The 24,489-nt window shown below is 30.0% G+C and overlaps 1 protein-coding gene across 8 annotated transcripts in view; it reads left to right on the top strand.

Moving 5' to 3' along the window:
• Positions 1 to 21,446, top strand: part of LOC127069268 (myelin regulatory factor-like protein) — a 33,217-nt gene extending 11,771 nt beyond the window's left edge. Inside the window, exons 2-18 of one of the 8 annotated variants that reach the window (XM_051006058.1) lie at positions 13,340 to 13,433; positions 16,005 to 16,208; positions 16,366 to 16,457; positions 16,577 to 16,890; positions 17,006 to 17,269; positions 17,355 to 17,533; positions 17,839 to 18,055; positions 18,221 to 18,400; positions 18,482 to 18,811; positions 18,948 to 19,207; positions 19,309 to 19,659; positions 19,750 to 19,924; positions 20,016 to 20,091; positions 20,209 to 20,321; positions 20,528 to 20,781; positions 20,864 to 21,083; positions 21,183 to 21,446. In XM_051006058.1, the coding sequence (XP_050862015.1) occupies positions 13,340 to 13,433; positions 16,005 to 16,208; positions 16,366 to 16,457; positions 16,577 to 16,890; positions 17,006 to 17,269; positions 17,355 to 17,533; positions 17,839 to 18,055; positions 18,221 to 18,400; positions 18,482 to 18,811; positions 18,948 to 19,207; positions 19,309 to 19,659; positions 19,750 to 19,924; positions 20,016 to 20,091; positions 20,209 to 20,321; positions 20,528 to 20,781; positions 20,864 to 21,083; positions 21,183 to 21,257 (3,398 nt within the window). In that variant the 3' untranslated portion in view covers positions 21,258 to 21,446. Of the gene's footprint in view, positions 1 to 13,339; positions 13,434 to 16,004; positions 16,221 to 16,365; positions 16,458 to 16,576; positions 16,891 to 17,005; positions 17,270 to 17,354; positions 17,534 to 17,838; positions 18,056 to 18,220; positions 18,401 to 18,481; positions 18,812 to 18,947; positions 19,208 to 19,308; positions 19,660 to 19,749; positions 19,925 to 20,015; positions 20,092 to 20,208; positions 20,322 to 20,527; positions 20,782 to 20,863; positions 21,084 to 21,182 lie in introns of all 8 variants that reach the window. The other 7 variants (XM_051006055.1, XM_051006062.1, XM_051006056.1 and 4 more) reach the window with 7 other exon arrangements.
• Positions 21,447 to 24,489: the final 3,043 nt, after the last annotated feature.

Consider the following 24,489-nt stretch of genomic DNA (forward strand, 5'->3'; position numbering starts at 1 on the left):
TTCAATACCTATTTCTCGTAAATCATGATTACGTTGTTATCGAGAACTTAGAACATGTGTCACTGACACGATGATTATGAAACTTATTATTATTTGTGATTTGTACGATGTTCTTGCGTGTTAGAAACGTCAAAGCACGTGTTCTTAGTATTGTCTATCAATCTATCTATGGGTACATATATATATATATATATATATATATATATATATATATATATATATATATAATCAACAGAAAGAACGACAAAGAAAAAGAGAGAGAGAGAGAAATAAGTAGGTACTTTAATGTGTGAGCGGAAGTATTTAATGAAAACGTTTCCGCGTAGAAAATATTTCCTATATATGATTCTAAACGAACGTCAAACAAACGTAATGTTTTTTCATACCCATCGAAAAAGAGAAGAAAAAGAAGTGCGATTATAGTAATCTAACTTACATTTATATCTAATGACCAGATATACATACATACGTATGTATTTGTATCATCGTTACAGTGACGCAACTATAGTGAAAGCCGATAAATTCCGGGATGTAAAGTTCAAAACTATCAGTGTGGGAATCGGATGACTTTTCTGCCGAATCATTTATTATACTGCCTACGTATATACCTATATATCGATATTTTCAATCGGATTATTAGATTGATATCAAATAATAGATATTACACGTGAAAATATTCAGATATTTGTGTTAAATGTAATAAAATCGGATCGATCGGTTTTAATTCGATATGAAAAGATTGATTTTGTTGGAAATTAACGATGTATCAAAATGGCCGATTCGAACGGTATAGAAAAGTTGGAAGGGGTGGCTATTATAAAAGAAAGATGGCTTCCAGTGTTCCTCTTGATGTTCCGATGTCGTGCTTCTTCTTCGAGTCACGCTATCACTGTGTCTCCTCTCCTTTTACTTCATTCCCATTCGATTCTACGTTTGAAACATGTTCAATACATACGTACGTACATATATACTAACAGATATACCAACTATCGAGTTTCTTCGATCTTTATACTTTGTATACACACACGTATTTATATATAGAAGGTTACTACTTACTACACGTATGTACGTACGTATGTATGTAGGCTCGTATAGCAACATTAGACGTATTATCATATTTATAGCTTTAGTAGTATAATATTTATGCTCATAGATAGGCACGTCACGGATGAATGATGTGTGGATGAGTATAAGTACGTAAACACACGCGAAATTTCTTTGAAAAGGGACAGGTGAAATGTCGTGAAAAAAAACTTGGGAATATTTCGTTTGTAGTTTTAAAAGTTTTTCTCTTTCTTTCTCTCTTTCTATGTACATATCTACCATTATATATATATGTGTGTGTGTATGTGTGTATATGGTAATATCGAATAAATATGTTCGAAAGAAAATCGTGAGAAAGAAGTTAGAAGCTTATTGTCAAGTTTTTATTTGATATCGTCTCTCACATAAAAAAAGAAACTTTTTGAATAGTATCGATATTCGAAAATCATTTCGCGATCTAGTTGCATCCTTCTTATGTAGACGTATTATGAATACTGATAAAATAGAATATACAAGTGGTTAATATACATTCTCACGAAGCACGCCATATCATTTAGTATCTCACGATTGACCGATTTCTAGTCTACGATATACATATAAATGTGTGTGTATGTGTGTGTGTACATAGCTATCGAATCCATTCAATTACGTACACTCCAACGAGCCAGGTGAAAGGTGTACAGGTGTGGCAAACATAGCACAATTCACAATGCACAATCATAAAACATTAAATAATTCTTATCTTCCAAAGTTGCAATTAAGAGTGTTAATATACCATTATTGTCCAATCTTTTATTGTATTATAATCAATTTTTACAATTGTTTTTAATTAGGAAAAGTATGGGTACTTAGAATTTTTTTCATCGATAAAACTAATTTAAATATACGATTTGGATTTATTTAACAAATATTATAATCAAATTATCATTATTACGATAAAAGATCGAGAATAAAAATTACATACATAAAACGATGTCGGAGTCCAATTAAAAGCATTAATACGATATGGTCCAATCATTTATTATAATGAATTTTAAAATGTAATTTTAATTCAATGAAATCGAAAAGGAATTTTTAATTAGTATATACGAAATTGTGATTATTCTTAAAATGTTATAGTTAAATTATTATTTCGATAAATAATCCGAGATAAAAATTTATTTTACTTGAAATGATGGCTTCGATTTATTTACCAGTATATATTACGTTATTTGCATGTACATATCTATATTTATGTATATACACGTACATTAACATAAGGTATATATATATATCTATATATGTGAAGATACGATTTTACGATTTTTCAAAGTTTTCAGTGATTCCGATAGGACGAGAAAGAATGCAAAAGCGTAACGAGCGTTCGAGAAATATGGTTTATATGCGTGCATGCACTTGCAGGTACGTCGCGTTCTATGATCGTGCCACTGACGTTAACAACGACGTTAATAACGCCAATAATTCATTGTGCACGAGCAAAGCCGTGTCGTCGTTCCGGTCATAACTTGGAAATTCCAGTCGTAAAAAAAAAAAAGGAAAAAAAAATATTCTTTTCTCTTTGGTCGGGGACTCTCTTTGTTTATAAGATTTTTATCGATCTCACGCGACAACTTCTTTATTTACGACAGTGTTTTAATAATAATGATTATTTTTATTTATTTATTTATTTATTTATTTTTACATATTAGATTCCGAACGCGTACTGTAGAGATTTTTACTTTTCTTTTTTATCTATAGACGTGTTAATAACATTTTGATTATTGCTCAAGATATGGAATAACAGACGATCACATCACGTAAGAGATGATGGTTTAATGACCGTGATAATTTGCTCGTGACTTGGTTAATCCGAAGTGACCCGAGGTCACGGCTTTAAGGCTTTGCGCTTGAGTCCGCGTAAGTGATCAAACACGCTTGACTTTCTAGACATAAACGTTCATCGGGTCAACTAATTAGTGTGGGTCGCCAGAGACCTCGGATCTTTTAACAAGCGTTGGAGAATAAATCATATAAACTAGATCTAAAGAACTATGTACAGGGTGGGTCAAAAGTTCCTAGGTGAATCGAAAGTTTTTGGATGATTTTAAAAATCAATATTAATTTTTTCTTCAGATCTTTTTGTTCTAATTTTTTTTTTCTTATTTGGATATATCGTAAAACTACAATTCACGAAAGTCTAAAGAAAGAGTTATCATTTTAGAAACTTTTAGCACAACTAAAAAATGTTTACTCATCTCCTATATATAATATGTTCACATAAATAATAATCAATTGAAAAAATTGTATGAAGGAAAAAAAATTATCTATATCATTTGACTTATATTAATTGACTTAATTTTATATGTAATTATACGTAAAGAAAAAAAAAAATGATATGATATAAAATTTCAACTCGTGTTATTAACGCGTTTGATTGAATTCATTCATCTGGCATGCAGGAATGTCAACGTTGAACGCATTGCACAACATTTTTTGTTCTTTTTTCCTTTTTTCCCCTCCTTTCTTTCTTCTTTATGTTCTATACAACGATCGATGCAGTGAATGCAGTTGCGGAATATACGGATAATGCAAGGCTTGATCAACGGTTACTCACCGTTTATTATCATAATTTGTTGACTCGTATGCAACTATTATATATCTTCTTTATAAGATATATATATATACTAATATAATTATACTATAAATTTAACGATTTACCTAGATTTATTATCATAATTAAATAAATATTAAATATATATACACAAACAATACTTAATAATTTTCACATGCCTATATTACATAATTTTGAACAAAAACTTGATCATAAAAATTTACTCGATATATTTTATTTCTACCATTTTAATTAAATTTATAAAATAAATGAAGAAAGAAATAAACACACGAATAAATAAGATCATTCATTCGACGTAGAATGCATTTTTTTCTTTTTTTTTATTCGATTTTTCCGTTCGAAAAAATGTGTGACTGGGAATTTATTTGGTGGTACATCATGTGTGACGATAATGTAAGCAGAGGGGTTCGATGTAACACACGGGTACTTAATGCGTGACGATTACACGCACTTGTGAACACACACGCGACGAAACGGTATCGGGGGTTGGTTTTGGATGTCCGACGGTTTGACGGACCGCTGGACAGCAGGTGGTTGTTAAAAGAATTCTGATGGAATAATTGGCAAAATCCGTTAAAGCACATCACGTTTACTTTTCTCTCTCTCTCTCTCTCTCTGCGTTTCGTGTATTATCATTAGATAATTTCACGTGTTACATCATTTCCGTGTTTCTTTATGTATTTAACTAATAACTGTGAGCGTCATACGATTAATATCCTAATAACATTGTAACAGTTTTTATTTAGATACAATGTTAAAAAAAAAAAAAAAGAAAAAGATTTAACCAACATTAACGAATGTGATTAATGATAACATTGTAACAGGTTTGGATTTGAAGAAAAACAGATAAGAAAATATTAGCTAACGTCAATGAATATCGTACGATAACATTGTGACAAGTTCCGATTAGGTATGACGATTAGAAAAAAAAAGAAAAAAGAGAAAAATTAATTAAGAATCAGTGAATATCATACGATAACATTGCGACGAGTTTCGATTAGGTATAATGATTAGAAAAGAAAGAAAGAACTAACGCAGAAGAAATAATCGAGAAAATAGATCGGAAGAGATAATTTTAATAAGAAATTATCGGGAAAGTTCTGAGGATATTTTATTTAAGCCATGATTATTTTCTTTCGAAAAGTAGGTCTCCCATTCCTTTCACAAGTTTTATTTATATACTCTTCTTCAAATCTTTTCCTCATTATTTATAGCGAATGAATGGAAACATTAGCTTCGTTTTTTATTTTTTTTTCTGTTTTTCTTCTTTTCCTTTTTCAACGAGTACTCAGTCGTTTTAAAAAGCGATTTAAATTTACCACGATAAATTTTTTTGTTTCCTCTTTTTTTAACCCTTCTATTTCCGGTTTCGATATCGCAAGGAGAATTGTCAATAGATTTCGTTGGTAGAAAAAGAAGATTAGAAATAAACGTTAAAACGAGATCATTATTACAGGTATCGTTGTAAACTCGAAACGGTGATCGATACGGTTCGGTTAGGTTTACTTTTTCTGCTATGAAATAAATGTGAAATTTTTTTTAAGATAAATAGAGATCATAGAAAAAGCTTTATTATATTTATAAGTTCGCAAATTTTTCCTAATAATTATTTTTATGCCGATGACAAAAGAGCTCTTACGCGAAATGAGAAAATCGTAGTAACGTCAATAATCTATCTATTTATCTATCTATCTATCTATCTATCTATCTATCTATCTATCTCTCTATCTCCATTTATCTTTTATTTAAGCATTATTCGCACGACGTAAATACATAGAAATGAACGAACATCGTTGTTCTCTCTCGCGTCAATCAAACCCTAACACAGAGTTTCGGAATTAATAAGCAAATTAAGTATAGCTAAGCTTTAAATTTATTCGTGAATTCCGTGTCGTCGACTTATTTTCCCTCGGGGAACTAATGGATAAGTATAAATGTCAAGCCATTTGCAAAAAGAAGCTTAATTGGTAATCGATGTCGCATGCTTTATTTCTTGACATTCTTGCTACGCTTACGATCGAAATAACTGAAATTATTATTACCGTTTCTAACAATGTTACTTTTTATCGATCGTTACGTTTTACCATATACACAGGATATAACGAAACTCTCGAATCTTTTAATTTCGCAATCTGATGAAAGGCAAAACAAATGATAAAAATAAAAATAATTCATCAAAAACGTCTCAAAGAAGAATAATTAATTTTTAATATACGAACGTTCTTACACTTTTTTTTTATATAGAACGAAAACAAGAAATAAATAAAAAAGAAATGAATGAAAAAGAAAAAGATCAGGTTTTCCTTTCTTCATAGATTTTTATTATCGAGATTATTATTACTTACTTAGATCGAAGGGAGACAAAGAGAAAAGAAAGGAAAGAAAAAAATGGAAGAAAATAGGATACCTATAAGAAAATGTTAATTCACGATGCATATAGAGGAAAGAGAGTCGAAGTCGAGTCGTTCCACCCTCCATGACTTAGAGCTTTAAGCACCGCCCTGTAAGCGGAGGGCAAATCCCCCACTATATTCCACAAGTATGGAGGATCGAGCTACCCCTCGAAAGCTGCAACTCCCCCACCAGAAGACTAGAGAGACACGAACAACCCTCTATCCACGAATCATAACTCTCATACGATAGTTTCTCCATGGACTCTTTTGCTTTATCTACGTTTATTCTCTTTAATCGTTATACCATAATAATTTTAACGAATTAGTCGCTCGATCTTTTTTACTTCCCTCATTTTCTCTCGAGTGTTTTTTATTTATCTAAAAATAAGAGAGAAAAATAAAAATCGCGGTCGGTGTATAAAAGAAAAAGAAAGGGAAAAGAATACAAGAAGATTCATATGTGTGAAAAAAAAAAGAATGACATTCTAATGGCGTAACATTGATAATAGATATATTTCATCAACGGAGAAACGTGATGAAAGTGACTATGTAGCAATCAAGTGACATTGTGATCCGTTTCGAAAAGGGAAAAATCTTCTCGGGATGGAATTTTCATGGGCGTTACAGCATCAATCTTCGGATCCCGTACAAACGGGACGAGGACATAACAGTGATCATCATGATGACACTGTGGTTTTGAATCAAGTTTCGGCTCGTAGACTTCTCAACGTAACTGGTAAATTTTAACTGTTTTTAATTATACGAAATATAAGAAGAAGATGATAAATAATATAAATATCTTTATCAAACTGTATCGTAAGATTATTATTCTCAAAAATATCATTTATTTATTCCGTTGATATAAATACGTATATTTTGATCCATTGAAATCAAATGAAATTATTTTACAGATTTTAATGACAATTTTGATGATTGATCATCTTAAATATTACATTGTCATTCAGATTACACGTTTGATGTTGCGTGATGCCGGTTTTAACACCTGACGTTAGGCGACGAAGGCGGTACTTCGTTCGTCCCCCTATACGATGGAGTAGGCTAATTACCGTGAAAAGAAAAAAAAAAAAAGAAAAATGCAGTAGCATGAACCTTGAACACCCTAATCGTTTAGCTCGTAATAAGAAGCAAAAATGTATCGGACAGCTGCATATGCCGTGACCCCTGTTTTTTCGAGTCTTGCGATCGAGTTAGATAGACGATTCTGTTCTATACACGATTAACTTCCTCCGTTTAAGTTGCCCTTCTCTTCCAGTTTGAAATACTATGATATTACAATACCTCGAATTCACGTTCCGCATAATTTTCTAACATTAACGTTTATTCTGTATTTTCGTATATACGAAACTATTGGATCCATCAAAAATTTCGATTTCACACTTACTAAATAAATATTGATATTTATTAGATATATATATTAATATTTAAATATTTCTAAATAAAAAAAGATTGTCTAAATAAAATAAACAGAACTCTTCCGTGTAATAGAAGCTATTATAAAATTTATCAAAAAGTTCTATTCGCTTGCTAAGTAAATAATCGACAAATAATATTTAAATAATGTTTAAGTATATTTAAGAAGAAATAAACATTCTATAAAATAAAATAATAATAATCTACGAAACATAGTTTTCTATTACAATAGAGTTCTCTTCGTTTGCTATACAATTATATAATCTATATAAAGAAAAAAGACATTTCTTTAAAAACGAAATAGGCTAAACTTTCTATATAAATCTAATATTTTCCAAGGTCAAAAGAAACATTTCATCGATTTCGTTGCTACTGCAAAACGATCGATATACGTAATAAATCTCTAATAAAAACGTAGACGATATCAGAAGATAATTAATCACAGAATCGATCATATCTTAAGTTACAATCGTTTTAGGAAGAACGTTCCCTCGAATATCGAACGAAAGCGAGTCAATTTTCTCGAAGGACTCCTTAGATTACTCTTACACACACACACACACATATATATGTCTATGTGATTCATTTCTATTCTATTTGCTTTACAGGTGAAAGTAGACGAAGGAAGTACTATACATATATACCTATCTATGTAACTTTTTTTTTCGCCCATCGTTTGGTATTCTATCGGCCGAAGCCATAAGCTTATTATACTTAACGATTGTTTTCTTTACGATTGGATGCACCGATACTCTCGAGAATTGAAATTTCGATCATTTTCACGCTTTATATCGAATAAAGAAAGGAAAAAAGTAGCAATATAACCGTAATAAGATCGATCCTCTAAAGTGAAAGTCAACAAGTTATTTTCTATAAATTTCTGAATTCAATGTTTTTATATCAGGTACTCGTAGTGTGTCTATATAATAAATAGTATGACACGTTTATGTCAACTCTAATTTGTCAATCATTTCCGCTTTATTTTAACTTGAAATACCCTAACTCTCTCTCTCTCTCTCTCTCTCTCCCCCTCTCTTTCTTTCTCTCTCATCGGTCATTCATTTTCTAATTGTGAGTTGATCGGACGTACAATTAAACTCGAACATGCTAGAAAAACTATTTTGATGGATCGAACCAATTTGTATGAGTCGAGTAGTTTGAACTCGAATAAAGTCGCGAGAGGTCGAGTTAATCGATATCGTTTAATTCGTATCACAAGAAACTATAGTTATATCGTTAATCGATCGATTATTATATCTTGTTACAAAGATAATCTGATCGTAATTATACAAAAAATTATTTCGATCTCGTCGAAGAAAAATTCCGAGCGTTCTTCACTTTTGAAACTGAGAAAAAAAAATCAATAAATGAAGAAGAAAAGACCAGAAAAATGAAATGAAGTAAGAAAAGAGAAAACAAATAATAGTTTATCGAAAAAAAATGTATCATTCATGAAATAATATATAATTAGTCGTTTGATTTAATGAACGATCTTTCAAACTTTTCTCTCTCTTTCTTTTTTTTCGTCAGATCATTAACAACTTCCTTTTGGCTTTGTTCTTAATGACTACGTCATATTATTACGCAAAAGGACAGAAACTCGGTGAAACTCATCGTCAAAGACACGCGTACACCGTGGAAAATATTACCTTCCTTGACTTTACTCTGCGTGTGGGAAAGTTTTAAGAAAGATCTACATATATACCTACATTCAAGTTTTACAAATTAGAGAGAAAGAGAAAAATAGAGACAAATAGAGAGAGATAAAGTTATTGTTATATAGAAGAACTCTACAACGTAAATTTAGAGAGAGATTGCAATGAATATATACTGAGATCTTTGATATTTTATTTTTTTCTTAAAAACATACACATTATTCGATGTAAATTTTAAATATTATATTTCAATTTAGAAAGAAAATCTTTTAAAAGAATCTGATATGTGTTCATTATGAACACATATATGTTCTAGATATTCTATAGATACATATCTAAAGATATTCATTGTATTTAGATAAAAAAATGTTACATAAAAATATGCTGATACGTTTTCATGATCAGAATATGTTTTAGATATATGTATATATATGTGTGTGTGTGTGTGTGTGTATATATATATGTATATATTGAAATGTAAAGATATTCAGATTCAAAGCATATTTGAAGCATCAAGCTAGAATAGTGTTTGGTCGATACTTTACCGGTAACTTGGTTGGCAACGGCCCAACCTTTGCAACGACTCACCCTTTAAATTTCATCTCTTACCTTATATCTTACAATCGTGCAATACTGAGAATGATTAAAAAAAAAAAAAAAAAAAAAAAAATAGAATAGAACATTTTCTAGAATTCTATAAATATCTAAGAATAATTAGGATATTCTTAACGATACAATTTTTTCTAATCAAACAAACTTCAATGAAACAATCAAACTTTTTTCTAAGACATCTGTCGATTTAACGAATTCTCGAAAGAAAACATATTGCATTATTTAATTTTACAATAAGTAATAACTAAAGAAAGACATCTGTTTCAATTAACATTACTTTAATAATCGTGCTTTCGATGATCATGAAAAAAGGGAGTCTCTAAAATTAGTTTTGTAGGTTTAGTGTTAAATAATGTACATACATATATACATAATTTTCATATTCGTAATTTCTAAAGATTATAAAAAACACTTTACCGAGACATTGAAAGAATAATCATATATTATACCAATACTAACAGTAAATATATACTTAGTATTGCCTCAACATTATTCTAAGGCCATTTAAAAAATACTCGACTTTATCATTTTTATTTTTTTCTCTTTTTTTTAATGTATACATTTCATTCTTATAAACATATACAAATAATATCATATATACATATACAAACAATATCTTTATTAGTAATTTCTAAAGACTATAAAAGATTCTTATATTAATCGAGAACTTTCAGAAAAACAATCATTCATTATATATCAATACTGATTACAAATGCGTTGTATTGAACAGGTATATGTAATCACGTGGGCTATATATATATATATATATATATATATATATATATCCTTCTTCACCTTCTACGAATGTCCGGGATTTTCCGGCAATGTATAGATTGACATAGAGGATAAGATTAAACGAGAAGACACGAGAAACCATGTGTTTACATATTGCAAAATCTTATTTTCACGTGAGCGAGTAGAAAATAAACGATAACGTGTTCGTTCTAATGTCGAGTGCTTTTGTGGTCGTAACTCGTAAAACAGGATATTCGATAAGTAAATCTTTTACGCTTATAGTCGTTCGATAGAATCGATCTTTTTTTTTCCTTCTCTTTCTCACGTAAACGCAACATAAAAAGATACGTTTAACATTGATTGACCAATTATCCGATTATTCAGAAAGAGTTAGAAAGAATAAAAGAGAGATACAGAGAGAAAGAAAGAGAGAGAGAGAGAGAGAGAGAGAGAGAGAGAGATACAAATGATTTCTTAGAAAAATAACATTAGCATCGTGTTTTAACTATAGGCTAGATCAGAACTTGTTAAGTTGGGCTAACAATACCATTTCGATTTCAAAAATTAATTAGATTTCTTTTTCCGTTAGATTGCACAATTAAAAGACCACAAACTTTTGACATAATCTTATACGCATATGATAAAACGAAATGATCGATAAAAAGTAACGTCGTTTAGAAGCATTTATAAGATTTAAGTCGCTTTCTTTCTCTAGTCGCTAATTTTTTCTTTTCTTTTCTTTTCTTTTTTTATTTTTTTCTTTACACATGATAGAACTGTAAGTTACTCTTACCGTTCTAGCAAGACTCAAAAATATAAATAACGATAACACTCGAAGGAGTATAGTGCTCGACAAAAGTACTTGATTTCTTTCTTCTTTTTTTTTTTTTTTAAATTACTTAAAAATAATACTATCCTCGCATTTAATCGATTCCTTTTATTTCATTTTTTTTTTCCAATCAACAAGACATCTTTTTTGTTATTCTTTTTTTTTTTTTTTTATTTTTTTTTCAAGGAACAAATTTCTTCGATTGCTATTATCAAAGCTTGAAATCTTTTTATAGTACAAGAGGGATGTGCTTGCCTTCCTTCGATTCTCGCGTTCATAATCGGTTTTTTTTCAATTGCTAAGTAAGTTCATGTTTATTCGCATCGATTAAATGTAAAATGTTAATGTTTACAAGCTTACAAATGTCATTGGAACGTGGGATGACGATTTTCTTTATTCGATTAGAAATGATAACGTTACATGTATCGACAGTGAAGATACATATATATGTATGTAAATGTATATGTATATATATATGTGTGTATGTACATAATACTTGCTATAAAAGATGATGATTCTAACAGAGTCTTAAAGGCGCCTTTACGTTTGGTTAACGCTATATAACTATATATATAACTATATATGACTGAGACCGGAAGCATCGAGTTATGACACTTGAGTTGGAGGATTAAATGCTTTTAAGAATATCCAAGATATGTGTGTCATTTTATATATATATATATATATATATATATATATATATATATATATACACACACACCTCAAAGAGTTAAATGTCAAAGAAGGAAAGAAAGAAAGAAAATTATAAGATTTTAAGAGATAGAGAGAGATAACAATGAAGTATCATAGAAATAAAATAGTCAATGTTTACGATAACATTTTTTATATAAATATATATATATACTGTAATAAAAAAATTTTCAGACGATTATAAAAATTAATTATTCTTTTTTCCAGACTTTACAAACTCTTTTTCTCTTTCTTCTATTTTTCTATTCTTTTTTTTTTCTTTTCCTCTTCAAATTACTAAAACTACAAGAAGCACATGACTTAGTACAACCGCAAGTCTTAACCACAAGCATGAAATCGTCTTGAAAAAGTCTCATCGATTTAAAAAAAAAAAAAAAAAAAAGAAAAATTCACCTAACAACATTTGGCACGTTCTGAACTGTATTACTGAATCTAAAATTCCTTAAAACTCTATTCTGAATTTATCGTCGAAAGAAAATCAGTATTCCGCAAGTATCAACACTGTACTGTTCACTCGAGCATGATATCGTCTTTGAAACTCAATAGCCCGAGAAATCACTTCTCTTCGAACCAATAAATCTCTCTCTCTCTCTTTCTACTTTCTCGTTTTGTTTCTTACACCAAGACTGTATAACTTTATATTTCTCTAGAATCTGTTTAGTCTCGAACGAATTATCAGAACGATAGACAACATGGTTTTACGTATACTCGACGCTTTCTCGATTGTGTTGTCGAAAATCGATTAATAAGGCAATCAATCGATTCTTGTTAAAATATTTTTAAGAAAATATATCGCGTCTCGCGTTTTCTCGTTAACACGAATGTTATTCTTATCATTTAACTGCATCCTCATTTTTGTAAAATCATATTGTTCTTCTCTAATACGAATAAAATTATCAATTTCAGATTTTATTACACTTTTATTATATTTTACTTCGATCATATTCGATTATAAATTGCAATAACTATGTAAATTTTAATTTGTAAAAAAAAAAGAAGAAGAAGAAGAAGAAGGAAGAGACGAATGTCTAAGATAATAAAGTAAAAGTAGAATTCTGCGATGTTTTCTGGAAACAAAATTGTTTTATAATAAAAAGTCAAGTTCCCTTTAAGCCGATAATAAGATAAATATAAGTAAATCTCGTTGATAATTTTATGCGTAAATTTAATACGGTTTAAAACATTAAGAGTCAACGACATGAACAAGAAATTCTTCAATATTTCACGTAAAACACATGACCTGCAATTCCATTATATATTACCTAATACGAAGTACGAATTTTTGATTTGTTGTTTCTTTTTTTCTTTTATTTTTTAGGTCGAGGCGACTTCGTTGGAGGAATTGACAACGAAGCCTTTGACTTTTCGCAGTTGGAGGATTTCATTAACAGCGACAGCGAACAACCAGCAACGTGAGTTCTTTTTCTTTTTTTTTTCTTTCTTTCTGTTTTTTTTTATTTTTTTTTTATTGAATTTCGTAAACCTTTGATTTTATATTTCGAAAGAAATTCGATGATTCGTGCATGCGTGCATGCGTACCTACGTACGTGTGTGTAAGTGATTGTTTTTTTTCTTCTTATTTTTTTTTTTTTTGTTTCAAAGAAGCAACTGATTTTATAAAGGCTCCTCTTAATACCATCTCTCAGATTAACGAGTGAATTTAACTTCGGTGGGAAGCCATCGTTAACGCCTACGTCCCGCGTGTACGAGCACGTGTACAATGTGCGTTGCAAACGCGACGAGAGCAAGGCTATTGTGTTTTGTCTCGAGATACATACATACATATATATATATATATATGTATGTGTGTGCGTGTATATATATATATATATACATACGTACATATATACATAAGAGATTATACGAGGGCCATTTGAAAAAGTTCCCTGTTGATTTTCTTTCTTTCTTATTTTACTTATTTTACTTTCTTTATTCTTTTTTTTTTTGTAATTGTACAATATTATTCACTTTAAACGAGCTTCATTCTAAGAATAATCAATTTATAATCGTATTACAAATTTGTGATAATATAATAAAAAGTATGTGTAATATTAAATTTATGATATATTTATTAAAAAAAAAAAAAGAGAGAAAGAAAAAAACAAAAAATAACAACTCGCTAAATTTTCAAATGGCCTTATTACATACATCTGCCCTGCTTTATATCGATTTCTTTCGCAACTAGCGTGTATTAAAAAAAAAAAGAAGAGAAGAAAAAAGAAAGAAAGGAGTACAAGAAATTTTTGATTGAAAAGAAGAAACAAAGAAGAAGGAAGCGATGGAAAGAGAAAGATGTGTCAACATTGGCAACAATTGTCAATAATAATTGATATCACTCAATGACGAAAAATTCAAATACAATATTCTCTTATTATTCGAAGTAACGAGCACGCGTTTCCTGTCGTCGACATACGCGTATCACGTTAAATCTCTAAATTGAACGGTCTCGACACGATCCATACGATCATATATATATATACCACCGCTGTTCCATAGCACGTGCCACAATTTATCATCAAATGTTAGATATCGCAGATAGATCCAGAAAGATCGAAGGGACGCTCGATGATCTATGAAACATCTAAATTATTTTTTTCTTCCTTTCTTTCTTTTCTTTCGGGTTTTTTTTTTTTCTTATTTTTTCTTCTTCTTTGCTTTCATCTTCTCTTCTTTTTTCTTTTTTGTAAATATTTCTTGTCTAGTAAATACGCTCGACATCGAAATAAATTCGAATTCGTATGCTACGGATAAGGATAGAGAGCATTGCGGATTGTGGCTCGTTTGTTAACGTATAAACTCTTCTACAGACAGATACATTTATATCGAGCAGACAGATATCGTGTAGTAACGATGGCAGAGAGGTGTAATGATATAATGACAGTGACAGACTGGATGGAATTGATGGAATCACTGCATGCTGAGTTAGGCTTGGTAATCCACTGTGTGTTGTGTGCTTCTAACATTATAAAAGCTTCCAACAATGTCCGCTACGTCCGATACAATATATAATGTTACTTTCAAAGATATTCTATAAAAATATTTAGAAAAAAAAAAAGAAAAGAGAATGGTGTTAATAAATTCGTTAAATCTAATTAATATACGATCGAAGTAAATCAAAGTATATATGTAGTATTGAAAAAAGATAATTCATATATAAATAGTTATATGTTGATAATTTAGTAAAACGTTATAATAAATGAACGTTTTTAATGCAAGTGCAATAAAATGCAAGAAAATTTCAAGGTTCCTATTTCAAGGACTATGATTAATCTTATAAATGGCTACTACGAGAATTGTATAAAATAAAAGAAAAGTAAATAAATAAAAAGGAGAAAGTCAAAAGGATATTATGACTTTAATAAGAATAAAATCGAGTATAAAGTAAGCTTTAAAATGTACGTGTTTCATACTTACAAATTAAAAAAAAGAAAAGAAAACGAACCCAAATCGTGAGCTTCGCTCGAATGTCAACCGGTATTTCGCCTTGTAATGAGGCGAACGATAACGATATCTCGTGTTTTATAAATTCTGCATGCCCATTGCACCGTTCACGTACATATACCAACATGTATACATATCGCATTTAATTTATGAAAACCGCAGGGTAAATTATTCCTTCCGTTTTAACTAGACTCTCTAATTACATTATCATGTAAAGTAGATTTTTTTAAAAATCTAAAGAAGTCAATAAGAATGGAGTAGAATAATGGACGTATTTATATATATATATATATATATATATATATATATATATATATACATATACACATATGTATGTATTCATAATAGTACCAATAATAGTTTTGTTTATTTAAAAAATAATAAAAATAATACCAACCTTTCATTTATTATATTCAAATATTTTCCTACTAAGTACATACTACGTATATACATATATACGTAGTATATATTTAGTAATGCTTTGTTTATCTAAAAAATAATAAAAATAAAACCAACTTCTTGTTGTTGTTTATTGTATTCAGATATTTCGCGGACACTCTCGCAGCAGAAGAAAACGGGAGTGGAACGACGAGTCATGGCGATCGAGTTGAAGCAACGGGTAGTCAGCAAACACCACAACGTTTACCTTCACCGATCGCTCACAATCATGCTGTGTCGAACGCATGTTCTTCTGGTACCACCACTACCACCGTCCCAACCGGTACCGCCTACAAAGATCCACAATCGTACGTTCATCCGTAAGTCTGCAAGAACTTTGATTTTGCTTCAATTTCTTCAATTAGATTAACCACCCTTTATCATATATGTTTTTTTTTAATTTGTTATTTTTTATTCTCTCTTTATTTTTTTATTATTATTATTTTTTTTTATGGTATACGTTAGACATCCGTTGCCAGAAAGTCCACCGGACAGTGGAAGCGAGCCACCATATTCTCCACCTGGACACCATGATCCCCAACACGTTCACTCGCCACGTAAGACGCTTATCTATAAATTTTTTTCCATTTAATAATAATAATAATAATTATTATTATTATTATTATTATCGCTATTGTTAAGAGACGTTTTTATATCAAAGCTTATCGCACTTCAGATCAAAAGGCGGCTTTACAAGAAATACTTTTACATCACCAAGGTAGTACATCCAATTATCCAGGCAATTTGTTACCATCCTCACCAAGAACATTGGCCACGTCTACCGACCCCTTATTGTTGACACATCCGGTCTTAACTCCTCATCTTACGTCAGGAACGACGAATTTGTCGACGCAACAACAAATTGCACCAACCTTAGTACCGTTGTCGCACGAACATGGTAACGATGGTATTAACACGTTATACTCGTCTCTTCAGTCAGCACCTAAAAAGAGAAAACTTAGTCAGGATGGGCTTATTCATGTCAAACAGGTAAATTCCCATCTCATGGTATCCCTTATACGTATATGTGAGTGCTTGTACGTGTTGCTACGTTTCCTTTTTTCTTCAATTACATTTTGTACTCTTCGTATGGTCTTCGCATAAGGAGCCGGAACTTGGAACAGTGGAACATAGTTGCAGCAGTAGCAGTGCTGTTCTTGATGGCGATGAAGTTGCTGACAGTAATTACATTGATCCGAGTTATCAATGTATACGATTTCATCCCTTTCAACAAACTTCTTGGCACGTACTTTGCGATCATAATCTTAAAGAACTTCCTGTACCGCATTACAGAGTCGATGCGGATAAGGGATTTAATTTCAGTAATTCCGACGATGCTTTTGTTTGCCAAAAGAAGAATCATTTTCAAGTAAGAATATAGAATATTGAAATATTTCTCTATTCGTTGACCGTGCTCGACTCGAGCTCTTGTTTCTTTATTTATTTCATTTTAGATCACTTGTCATGCACAACTACAAGGCGAAGCTGTATTCGTTCGAACTGGTGAAGGGCTGAAAAAGATAAATAGCTTTCAATTACATTTTTATGGCGTTAAAGTCGAATCGCCGACGCAAACTATCAGAGTAGAACAAAGTCAAAGCGACAGAAGTAAGAAACCCTTTCATCCTGTTACGTGAGTATAATAAATTAAATTAAATCAATTACGAAATAATACGAGTCGTGCGTTCGAGCATCGACAATATTTTTTTCATTTTTATTCGGACAAACTTTAACGATCGGATCAGAAAGATGAAACTACTGTCTCGTTTTTCGGCGGAGTCATGTCTGCGTACGGATAAATATTTGTAACGAGTAATTTTTTCAAGGAAAAGAAAAAAAAAAGAGAAAAAAGCTTAGCTGCTCGAATGCACCTCTCGTACGTCTAACGTAATGTGTTCTTTTTTATAAATTGCATTTTTCTATATTACACTAAAATAGCGTTGTTTCCAGGGTGGATTTAGGCGGCGAACGTGTTACGAAAGTAACAGTCGGCCGCTTACATTTTAGTGAAACAACGAGTAATAATATGCGTAAAAAGGGAAAACCAAATCCAGATCAAAGATATTTTCATTTGGTCGTTGGTCTTCATGCTCATACAGCGGACCAAGCCAGTTATCAAGTCGTTGCACACGCGTCGGAAAGAATAATCGTCAGGGTAAGATTCATTATTTTTATTAACAGAATCATTATTGATTTTATTCGTAAGTCTTTTCCATTCTTTTCCTCTTCTTTCTTTCTTTCTTTCTTTCTGTTTTATTATTTTTTTTTTTATTTTTCTTTCGTAAAAATATAACGTATTAAAGGACAGAACGTTCTATAGAACCAGCAACATTTTGTACAGGCAAGTAATCCAGGACAATTTGAATCTGAGGGTAGTGGAGTTGGAGCTGAAGGAGGATGGCAAAGAGGTGCAGCACCTGATAGCGTTTATCATGCTGGCCGAGTTGGTATTAATACGGATAGACCGGACGAAGCTCTTGTAATTCATGGCAATATGAAGGTAATATGCATATGGTCAATAATAATAAAATAATTATACATTTTTTTCTATATACATATACATATATATATATTTGTATAGGTTACTGGTCATATAGTTCAACCAAGTGACGCAAGAGCTAAACAAAATGTTCAAGAAGTGGATACACGCGAACAATTGAGAAATGTACAACAGCTTCGTGTCGTAAGATATCGATATGCTCCAGAATTTGCCTTGCATTCAGGTTTGGGAATAAAACCGCAAGAAGATACAGGTGTTATAGCTCAAGAGGTACAACAAATTTTACCGGAAGCTGTACTTCCGGCTGGCGATATTGTTCTTCCAAATGGTCAAAGAATTGAAAACTTTTTGGTCGTTAATAAAGAACGAATATTCATGGAAAATGTAGGAGCCGTGAAAGAACTTTGTAAAGTATGTCCTCGCGTTTCGTTTTCTTACATTTCTTTCTTTTCTTATATTATATTATATTATGTAATATTATATTTTATTTTATTTGCCTGTTTTTTCAAGAATATAATTTTATGTAAATATATTTTGTGTTAAACAGGTAACAGACAGTTTGGAAACTAGAATAGATCAACTAGAAAGAATAAACAAACGCCTTGCTAAATTAAAAAGAGGCGACAGTCTTAAAAGTTCCGTCAGTACAGTATCTAGTATATCGAGTAATAAATACTCATCGCCTACCAATAACAAATCGTCTATTCTTGGAAAAACAAAAAGGATTGAAAGAGAGGACGAACTTTTATGCAGTAATAAATTTATACAAATTATTATCGTTATACTTATATTGATAATGGCATTTTGGTAATTATTGTTATTACTTTTCTCATACGTACGCGTACGTATATATTATATATTTCAAGTGATTTAATAAGATACAAATTTATGATTATTACGTGTTGCAGTCTCGTGGCAATGGCGACATTATATTTTCTCGAATATCAGAAACGTAGTAGCCTCGAATGGTCAACAATGGCAAGTAAAGATATGCTGGCTGTGAAACCTGCTCATCCAGCAATGTTATCGACAACTCCAACTTACGATCCTAGATTGAACTCTTTGCTACATAGTACAATATCTTCTTTATATACAAAACACGGTCCGTATACGAGAGGATTGGATGGTGGATTATCCTTAAAAAGTAATTCATTAACAACACAATCGCCTAACACGAAACAACAATTATATTCGCAAGAAATAACTTCATGGTATCCGATAAATCATTCGGGACCACAACCAAAGCTCGATAAAAATAAGTACGTTAAATTGTATGTTTGTCGAGATGTATTTTATATCATTGAGATATATATAGAATTGATTTTTAATAAGAGAGATAATAATTATAGCGAGTTTCCTGGGAACTGGTTGAGTAAAAGCGGTGCAGGTGCCATTCCTAGTAACGTAGACGAAAATGATCAAGGAACAGACGTCGATGCAACGCCATCAAACAAAGATCCGATTCCTTTAGGAAGACCAATCGATTGTCCCGCACATTTTAGTGAACTCGAAAGTCCATGTCAGGTAAAATTCTCGTTATAAATAATATTTAATTGCATGTGTTTGTGCAAAATTACATCGATATACATTGCTGTAAAATTTTATATATACATAGGTTTATTGTTGCTCTGCCGAAATTCATCAATTGGAAGATCCACAACCAGATCATCCACCAGAGAAAAAATCTATTTGTAAGTTTGATCATATGATATGTAACGTGTGTTCTATATTCTCCAAACAAATGATATTCTCTAAACAAATGCAGTTTCTATTCGTATATAATATATTTATCATTTGATTATTTTCAGCAGATCATCTGGAGCAACCTTTAAATATCCATGAAGAGAAGCGTAAAGTAAGCAAAGGTTTTCAAAATGGCATTAATCCATCTGATCCTAGCACACAAACTCTCGTAAAAGAGGTAGCTCATCATATACAGAACAATGTCTTTTTTTTTTTCTCTCTATAATACGTTTTTCTTCCCACGAGTCTCACTGCCGTATCTAAATATAATTAGTATTAAAAATTAATAATGTACATGGAAATAAAATTTAATAATAATAAATATATACGATTATCGATTTCTATTTTTATATATTTTTCTTTTTCTTTTTTTTTCTCTTTTAGAGCAATTACAAATATCTACATAAAAGGACAAAACGAGAAACTGTTGGTGCAGATTGGGGAGAAGTAGCTAGTAATGCTGCTGGTTCTTTACCACCAGAACCTAAACCCCAACTGTTTATAGTTGCCAAAAGCTTTAATGTCTCCTTAGATCAACGATATTGCTCTGCTGCCTCACCAAATACTCCCAACAATATTAGTTGTATTATACCACTATCTAAACATATGCCTGATATGCATCTTACATTACATTTCCTGTATGTATACCAATATATAAATTGAATCCTTTTATATACCTAAAGTTCGTCGATCTAATCTTTGATCTATGGTTTGTTGTAGCGGTATGCCTTGGTTTTGGCAAACGGTGCAACAATGTCCGGTCTCATCAACTTCTATTGACGAAACGATGGTATGCGGTTGGACTTATACTTTGCAACAACAACAAACACAATATATTGAAAATAACAATCAACCAGGCGATCAATCTTTTCCTTTGGATGTAGCGCATTATCTCAGGAAAACGTTAAAATTTCGTGTACCCACTGTACAGCCTCAAGAAGTAAGTACATTTTGAAATATTTTTGAAAGTGTTAAATTAAACGTTTTTTTAATAATAAACTTTGTCTTTTTTTTTTTCTTTCTTCTCTTTTGTTCACAGAACATCTGCAAGAATCAACATGGCGTTGATTATTTAGAATTCACATTGCACTTTTATCGAGACTGCAATGAATAATTTTTCACATATGAATTATGTTTTACTATGATATAGAAAGAGTGACACAGAATTTCAGTGTACAATTTAATCAATCTCAACAGTAAGTGATAATATTTACAATAAACCTGATTGTAAATCTCTCCCGTGCCTTAGCATACTCTATACTTCTTTTTATGTCCTCTCTCTCTCTCTCTCTCTCTCTCTCTCTCATAAAAGTTTAAACAGATATTTAATACATGGGCATTAAATTTTGAACCAGCTGCACATAGTATTTTGTAAGTAGTTATATATTTTATATATTTTCGTAACGATCTATGGCAAATGCGTCAGATATCATTATCAATGAAACATAATTGTTCAAAACTTTTCATTTTAATCTAATAGAAGTTGGATGATAAGTGATGAATGTATACCGAAAAAAAAACATGTTTTAATTTACAAATAATTACAAACAAACAAATCTTGCATTAATGACATATCTATGTAAAATTAATTTGATATTACATATAGTTATCTTTTTTAATATATTAAGCGCAATTGTAAAATCATATCGAGTCAAATGATTTGGCCAATACTCCTTTGCAATTATGCATAACTAACGAAGGAGAAATTTTATCATATAGATCATTATTTATTATTAATTACATACTTCTACAGTACTGTCATTATCAAATACTTTTGATATTATAGGATTTCAAGTTCCTAGAAACAATATATATAATAAAAAATTTGTTTTTAGAACAAATTATTTTAAGATACTTACAATTAATAATGCATTCATACATGATCCTAATTTTGTGTTAGAAACATTGGGCTTTAATTAAATTTATGTATTAATATGTGTTACCTCTTCTGTTGTACAAAATTAAATTATCACAATTTTTTATTTAAAATCCTCGTATTAAAAATGCAATGGAGATGTCTATTATTGTGTAGTTAATTATAAAAAAAAAAATAATATTATTAATTAACACGAAGAAGAGATCAAAGAAAATAATATAAAAGACATGATTTGAAAACATTTCCTTTTCGATCAATTTTATAGAATTATTTGTAAAAAACTTGTCTCGCGAACATCTTTATTTTTTATTTCTTACGACAAAATTAAAAATTAACAAGTTATGTGCATTGTATCACTTACTGCCGTCCATATAATTTTTTTTTCTTTTTTTTTTTTTTATTGGGGGCAAATACATATGCATAATACAGGGTGAGGCAATTACATGCACACTTTGAATAACTTCTAAATTATTATGTATCCAATATGCGAAAGTTACATGATTTTTTTATATAATACATAATTTAGGAATTAATTAGAGTGTATCTGTTAGGTGTTTCACTCTGTATGATAGAAGTTATAGTTTATATGAGAATACCAATGCAACAGAGACTCATGTGCACAAACTTGTGATGTATCGTAGTAAACAAGAAAAAAATGAATATAATTTTAAAGTAGTAAGAAATATTATCGATCAATGTATTATCATATACATAAATTGTATAAAAGAGAACATATTATTGTACAATTATCAGTGACTGTGTGCTTTTAGGATAAAATATAGTATAAGCATTTTTTTATTGTATATCTTACTTGCCTTAATATTAAAAAAAAAAAAAAGAAACAAAAAGAAAATATCATTATCTGATTACCATTGAATAGTAAGCACTCTTTCGTTATATAAGTTTAAATTATGTTTGACACATTAGTAAATAATTAACAGGGTACAAATCATACATAATAAGAATAACACAACACACAAGTGATTTAGAAAAAAAAAAAAAGAGTAGAAACATATGCAACAACTATAAACAAAATACATAAACAAATTTAATCGAAATTATTCATGAATCATTGTTATAAGTTACTCGACACACACACACACACACACACACACATATATATATATCGATAATTTGATAGATATCGATACATAGATATTATTCTTTAATACAAATATTTATGTAACTTTATGTTCTAAATTCTTAAACATGAATTATCATACATCACTCAAATTTGTTTCGTTATCATTTTCTGCATTGTAATTATGTTAAGTTTCTTTATATTTAAATAATACAACATGCAAGTATAATGTTATGTACGAAAAAATATGTAAAAACAATATTATTAGAACAGCTTAATTTACGTTAGGGATACACACACACATATATATGTGTGTGTGTTTTTCGTAATTAACAGATCGACGTGTCCTTGTTTTCTCAATGACTATGCATTTTATTAATATATATCTATATGTTACAAAAAAAAACATGTTCTTTTACTATCTTATTAGTAAATAAATACAATCATGAAATAGTTCGATTTTACACTTAAATTAATAACAAAATTATGTAATTTAGAAAAGTGCAAATAAATATGCACTTTGATTTGTTATTAAGGAAATTATTCCATTCTTTTTTGTTAAGCGGTATACATAAATAAGTATTTGTAAATATATATCAGTATATAATATTATGTAAGTTAATGATAACTCAATATTTAAGAAATTATTAGATAATTATGCACATAATAATTATATATAATATATACACGAACATACACATACACAAACATATACAAATGTAATAATAGTAATCCAGGTAAATATTTTTATTCTATCTATTTAATCTCAATAATTATATATATGAAAGTAATTTTATATATGTATGTATGTATGTATATATATATATATATATATATATATATATATATATATATAGACACACACACGAAAGAAATAATATAGAGAAAATGCATAGATATTCATGTATTTTTTGTGAAAATGAAGAACATTATATAACACATTAACACTTTACATTTGCATAACTCTATATAAATAAAGGCACTCTAAAATGAAATGAGATAAGATATTTTATTTACTGAGCACTTTCAATTTCGCTGTTCATTTCGATAGACATTCATTTGGTATGATTTTTATATCAGTAAAATAATTCACAATGATATCTAACATTTAATGGGAAATATCTAATCAGCATTAATTGATAATATTTAATTTAATCAACAAGTAACTACTATAATTCAAATATTTAATTATCTGTATCTACGATGTAATTCATCTATGATTCAAGGTATATCTACGATGTAGTCAATGATTTATGTATCTATCTAATAGTTCGTCAATGATTGTCGACCGTTACTCGACATGCACTTTGTCGAGTCACACTCGACATACGTTTGTCGACCGTTACTCGACATGCACTTTGTCGAGTCACACTCGACATGCGTTTGTCG

This window comes from Vespula vulgaris, chromosome 15 (genome assembly GCF_905475345.1).
Source record: "Vespula vulgaris chromosome 15, iyVesVulg1.1, whole genome shotgun sequence".
In the NCBI taxonomy this organism is placed as follows: domain Eukaryota; kingdom Metazoa; phylum Arthropoda; class Insecta; order Hymenoptera; family Vespidae; genus Vespula; species Vespula vulgaris.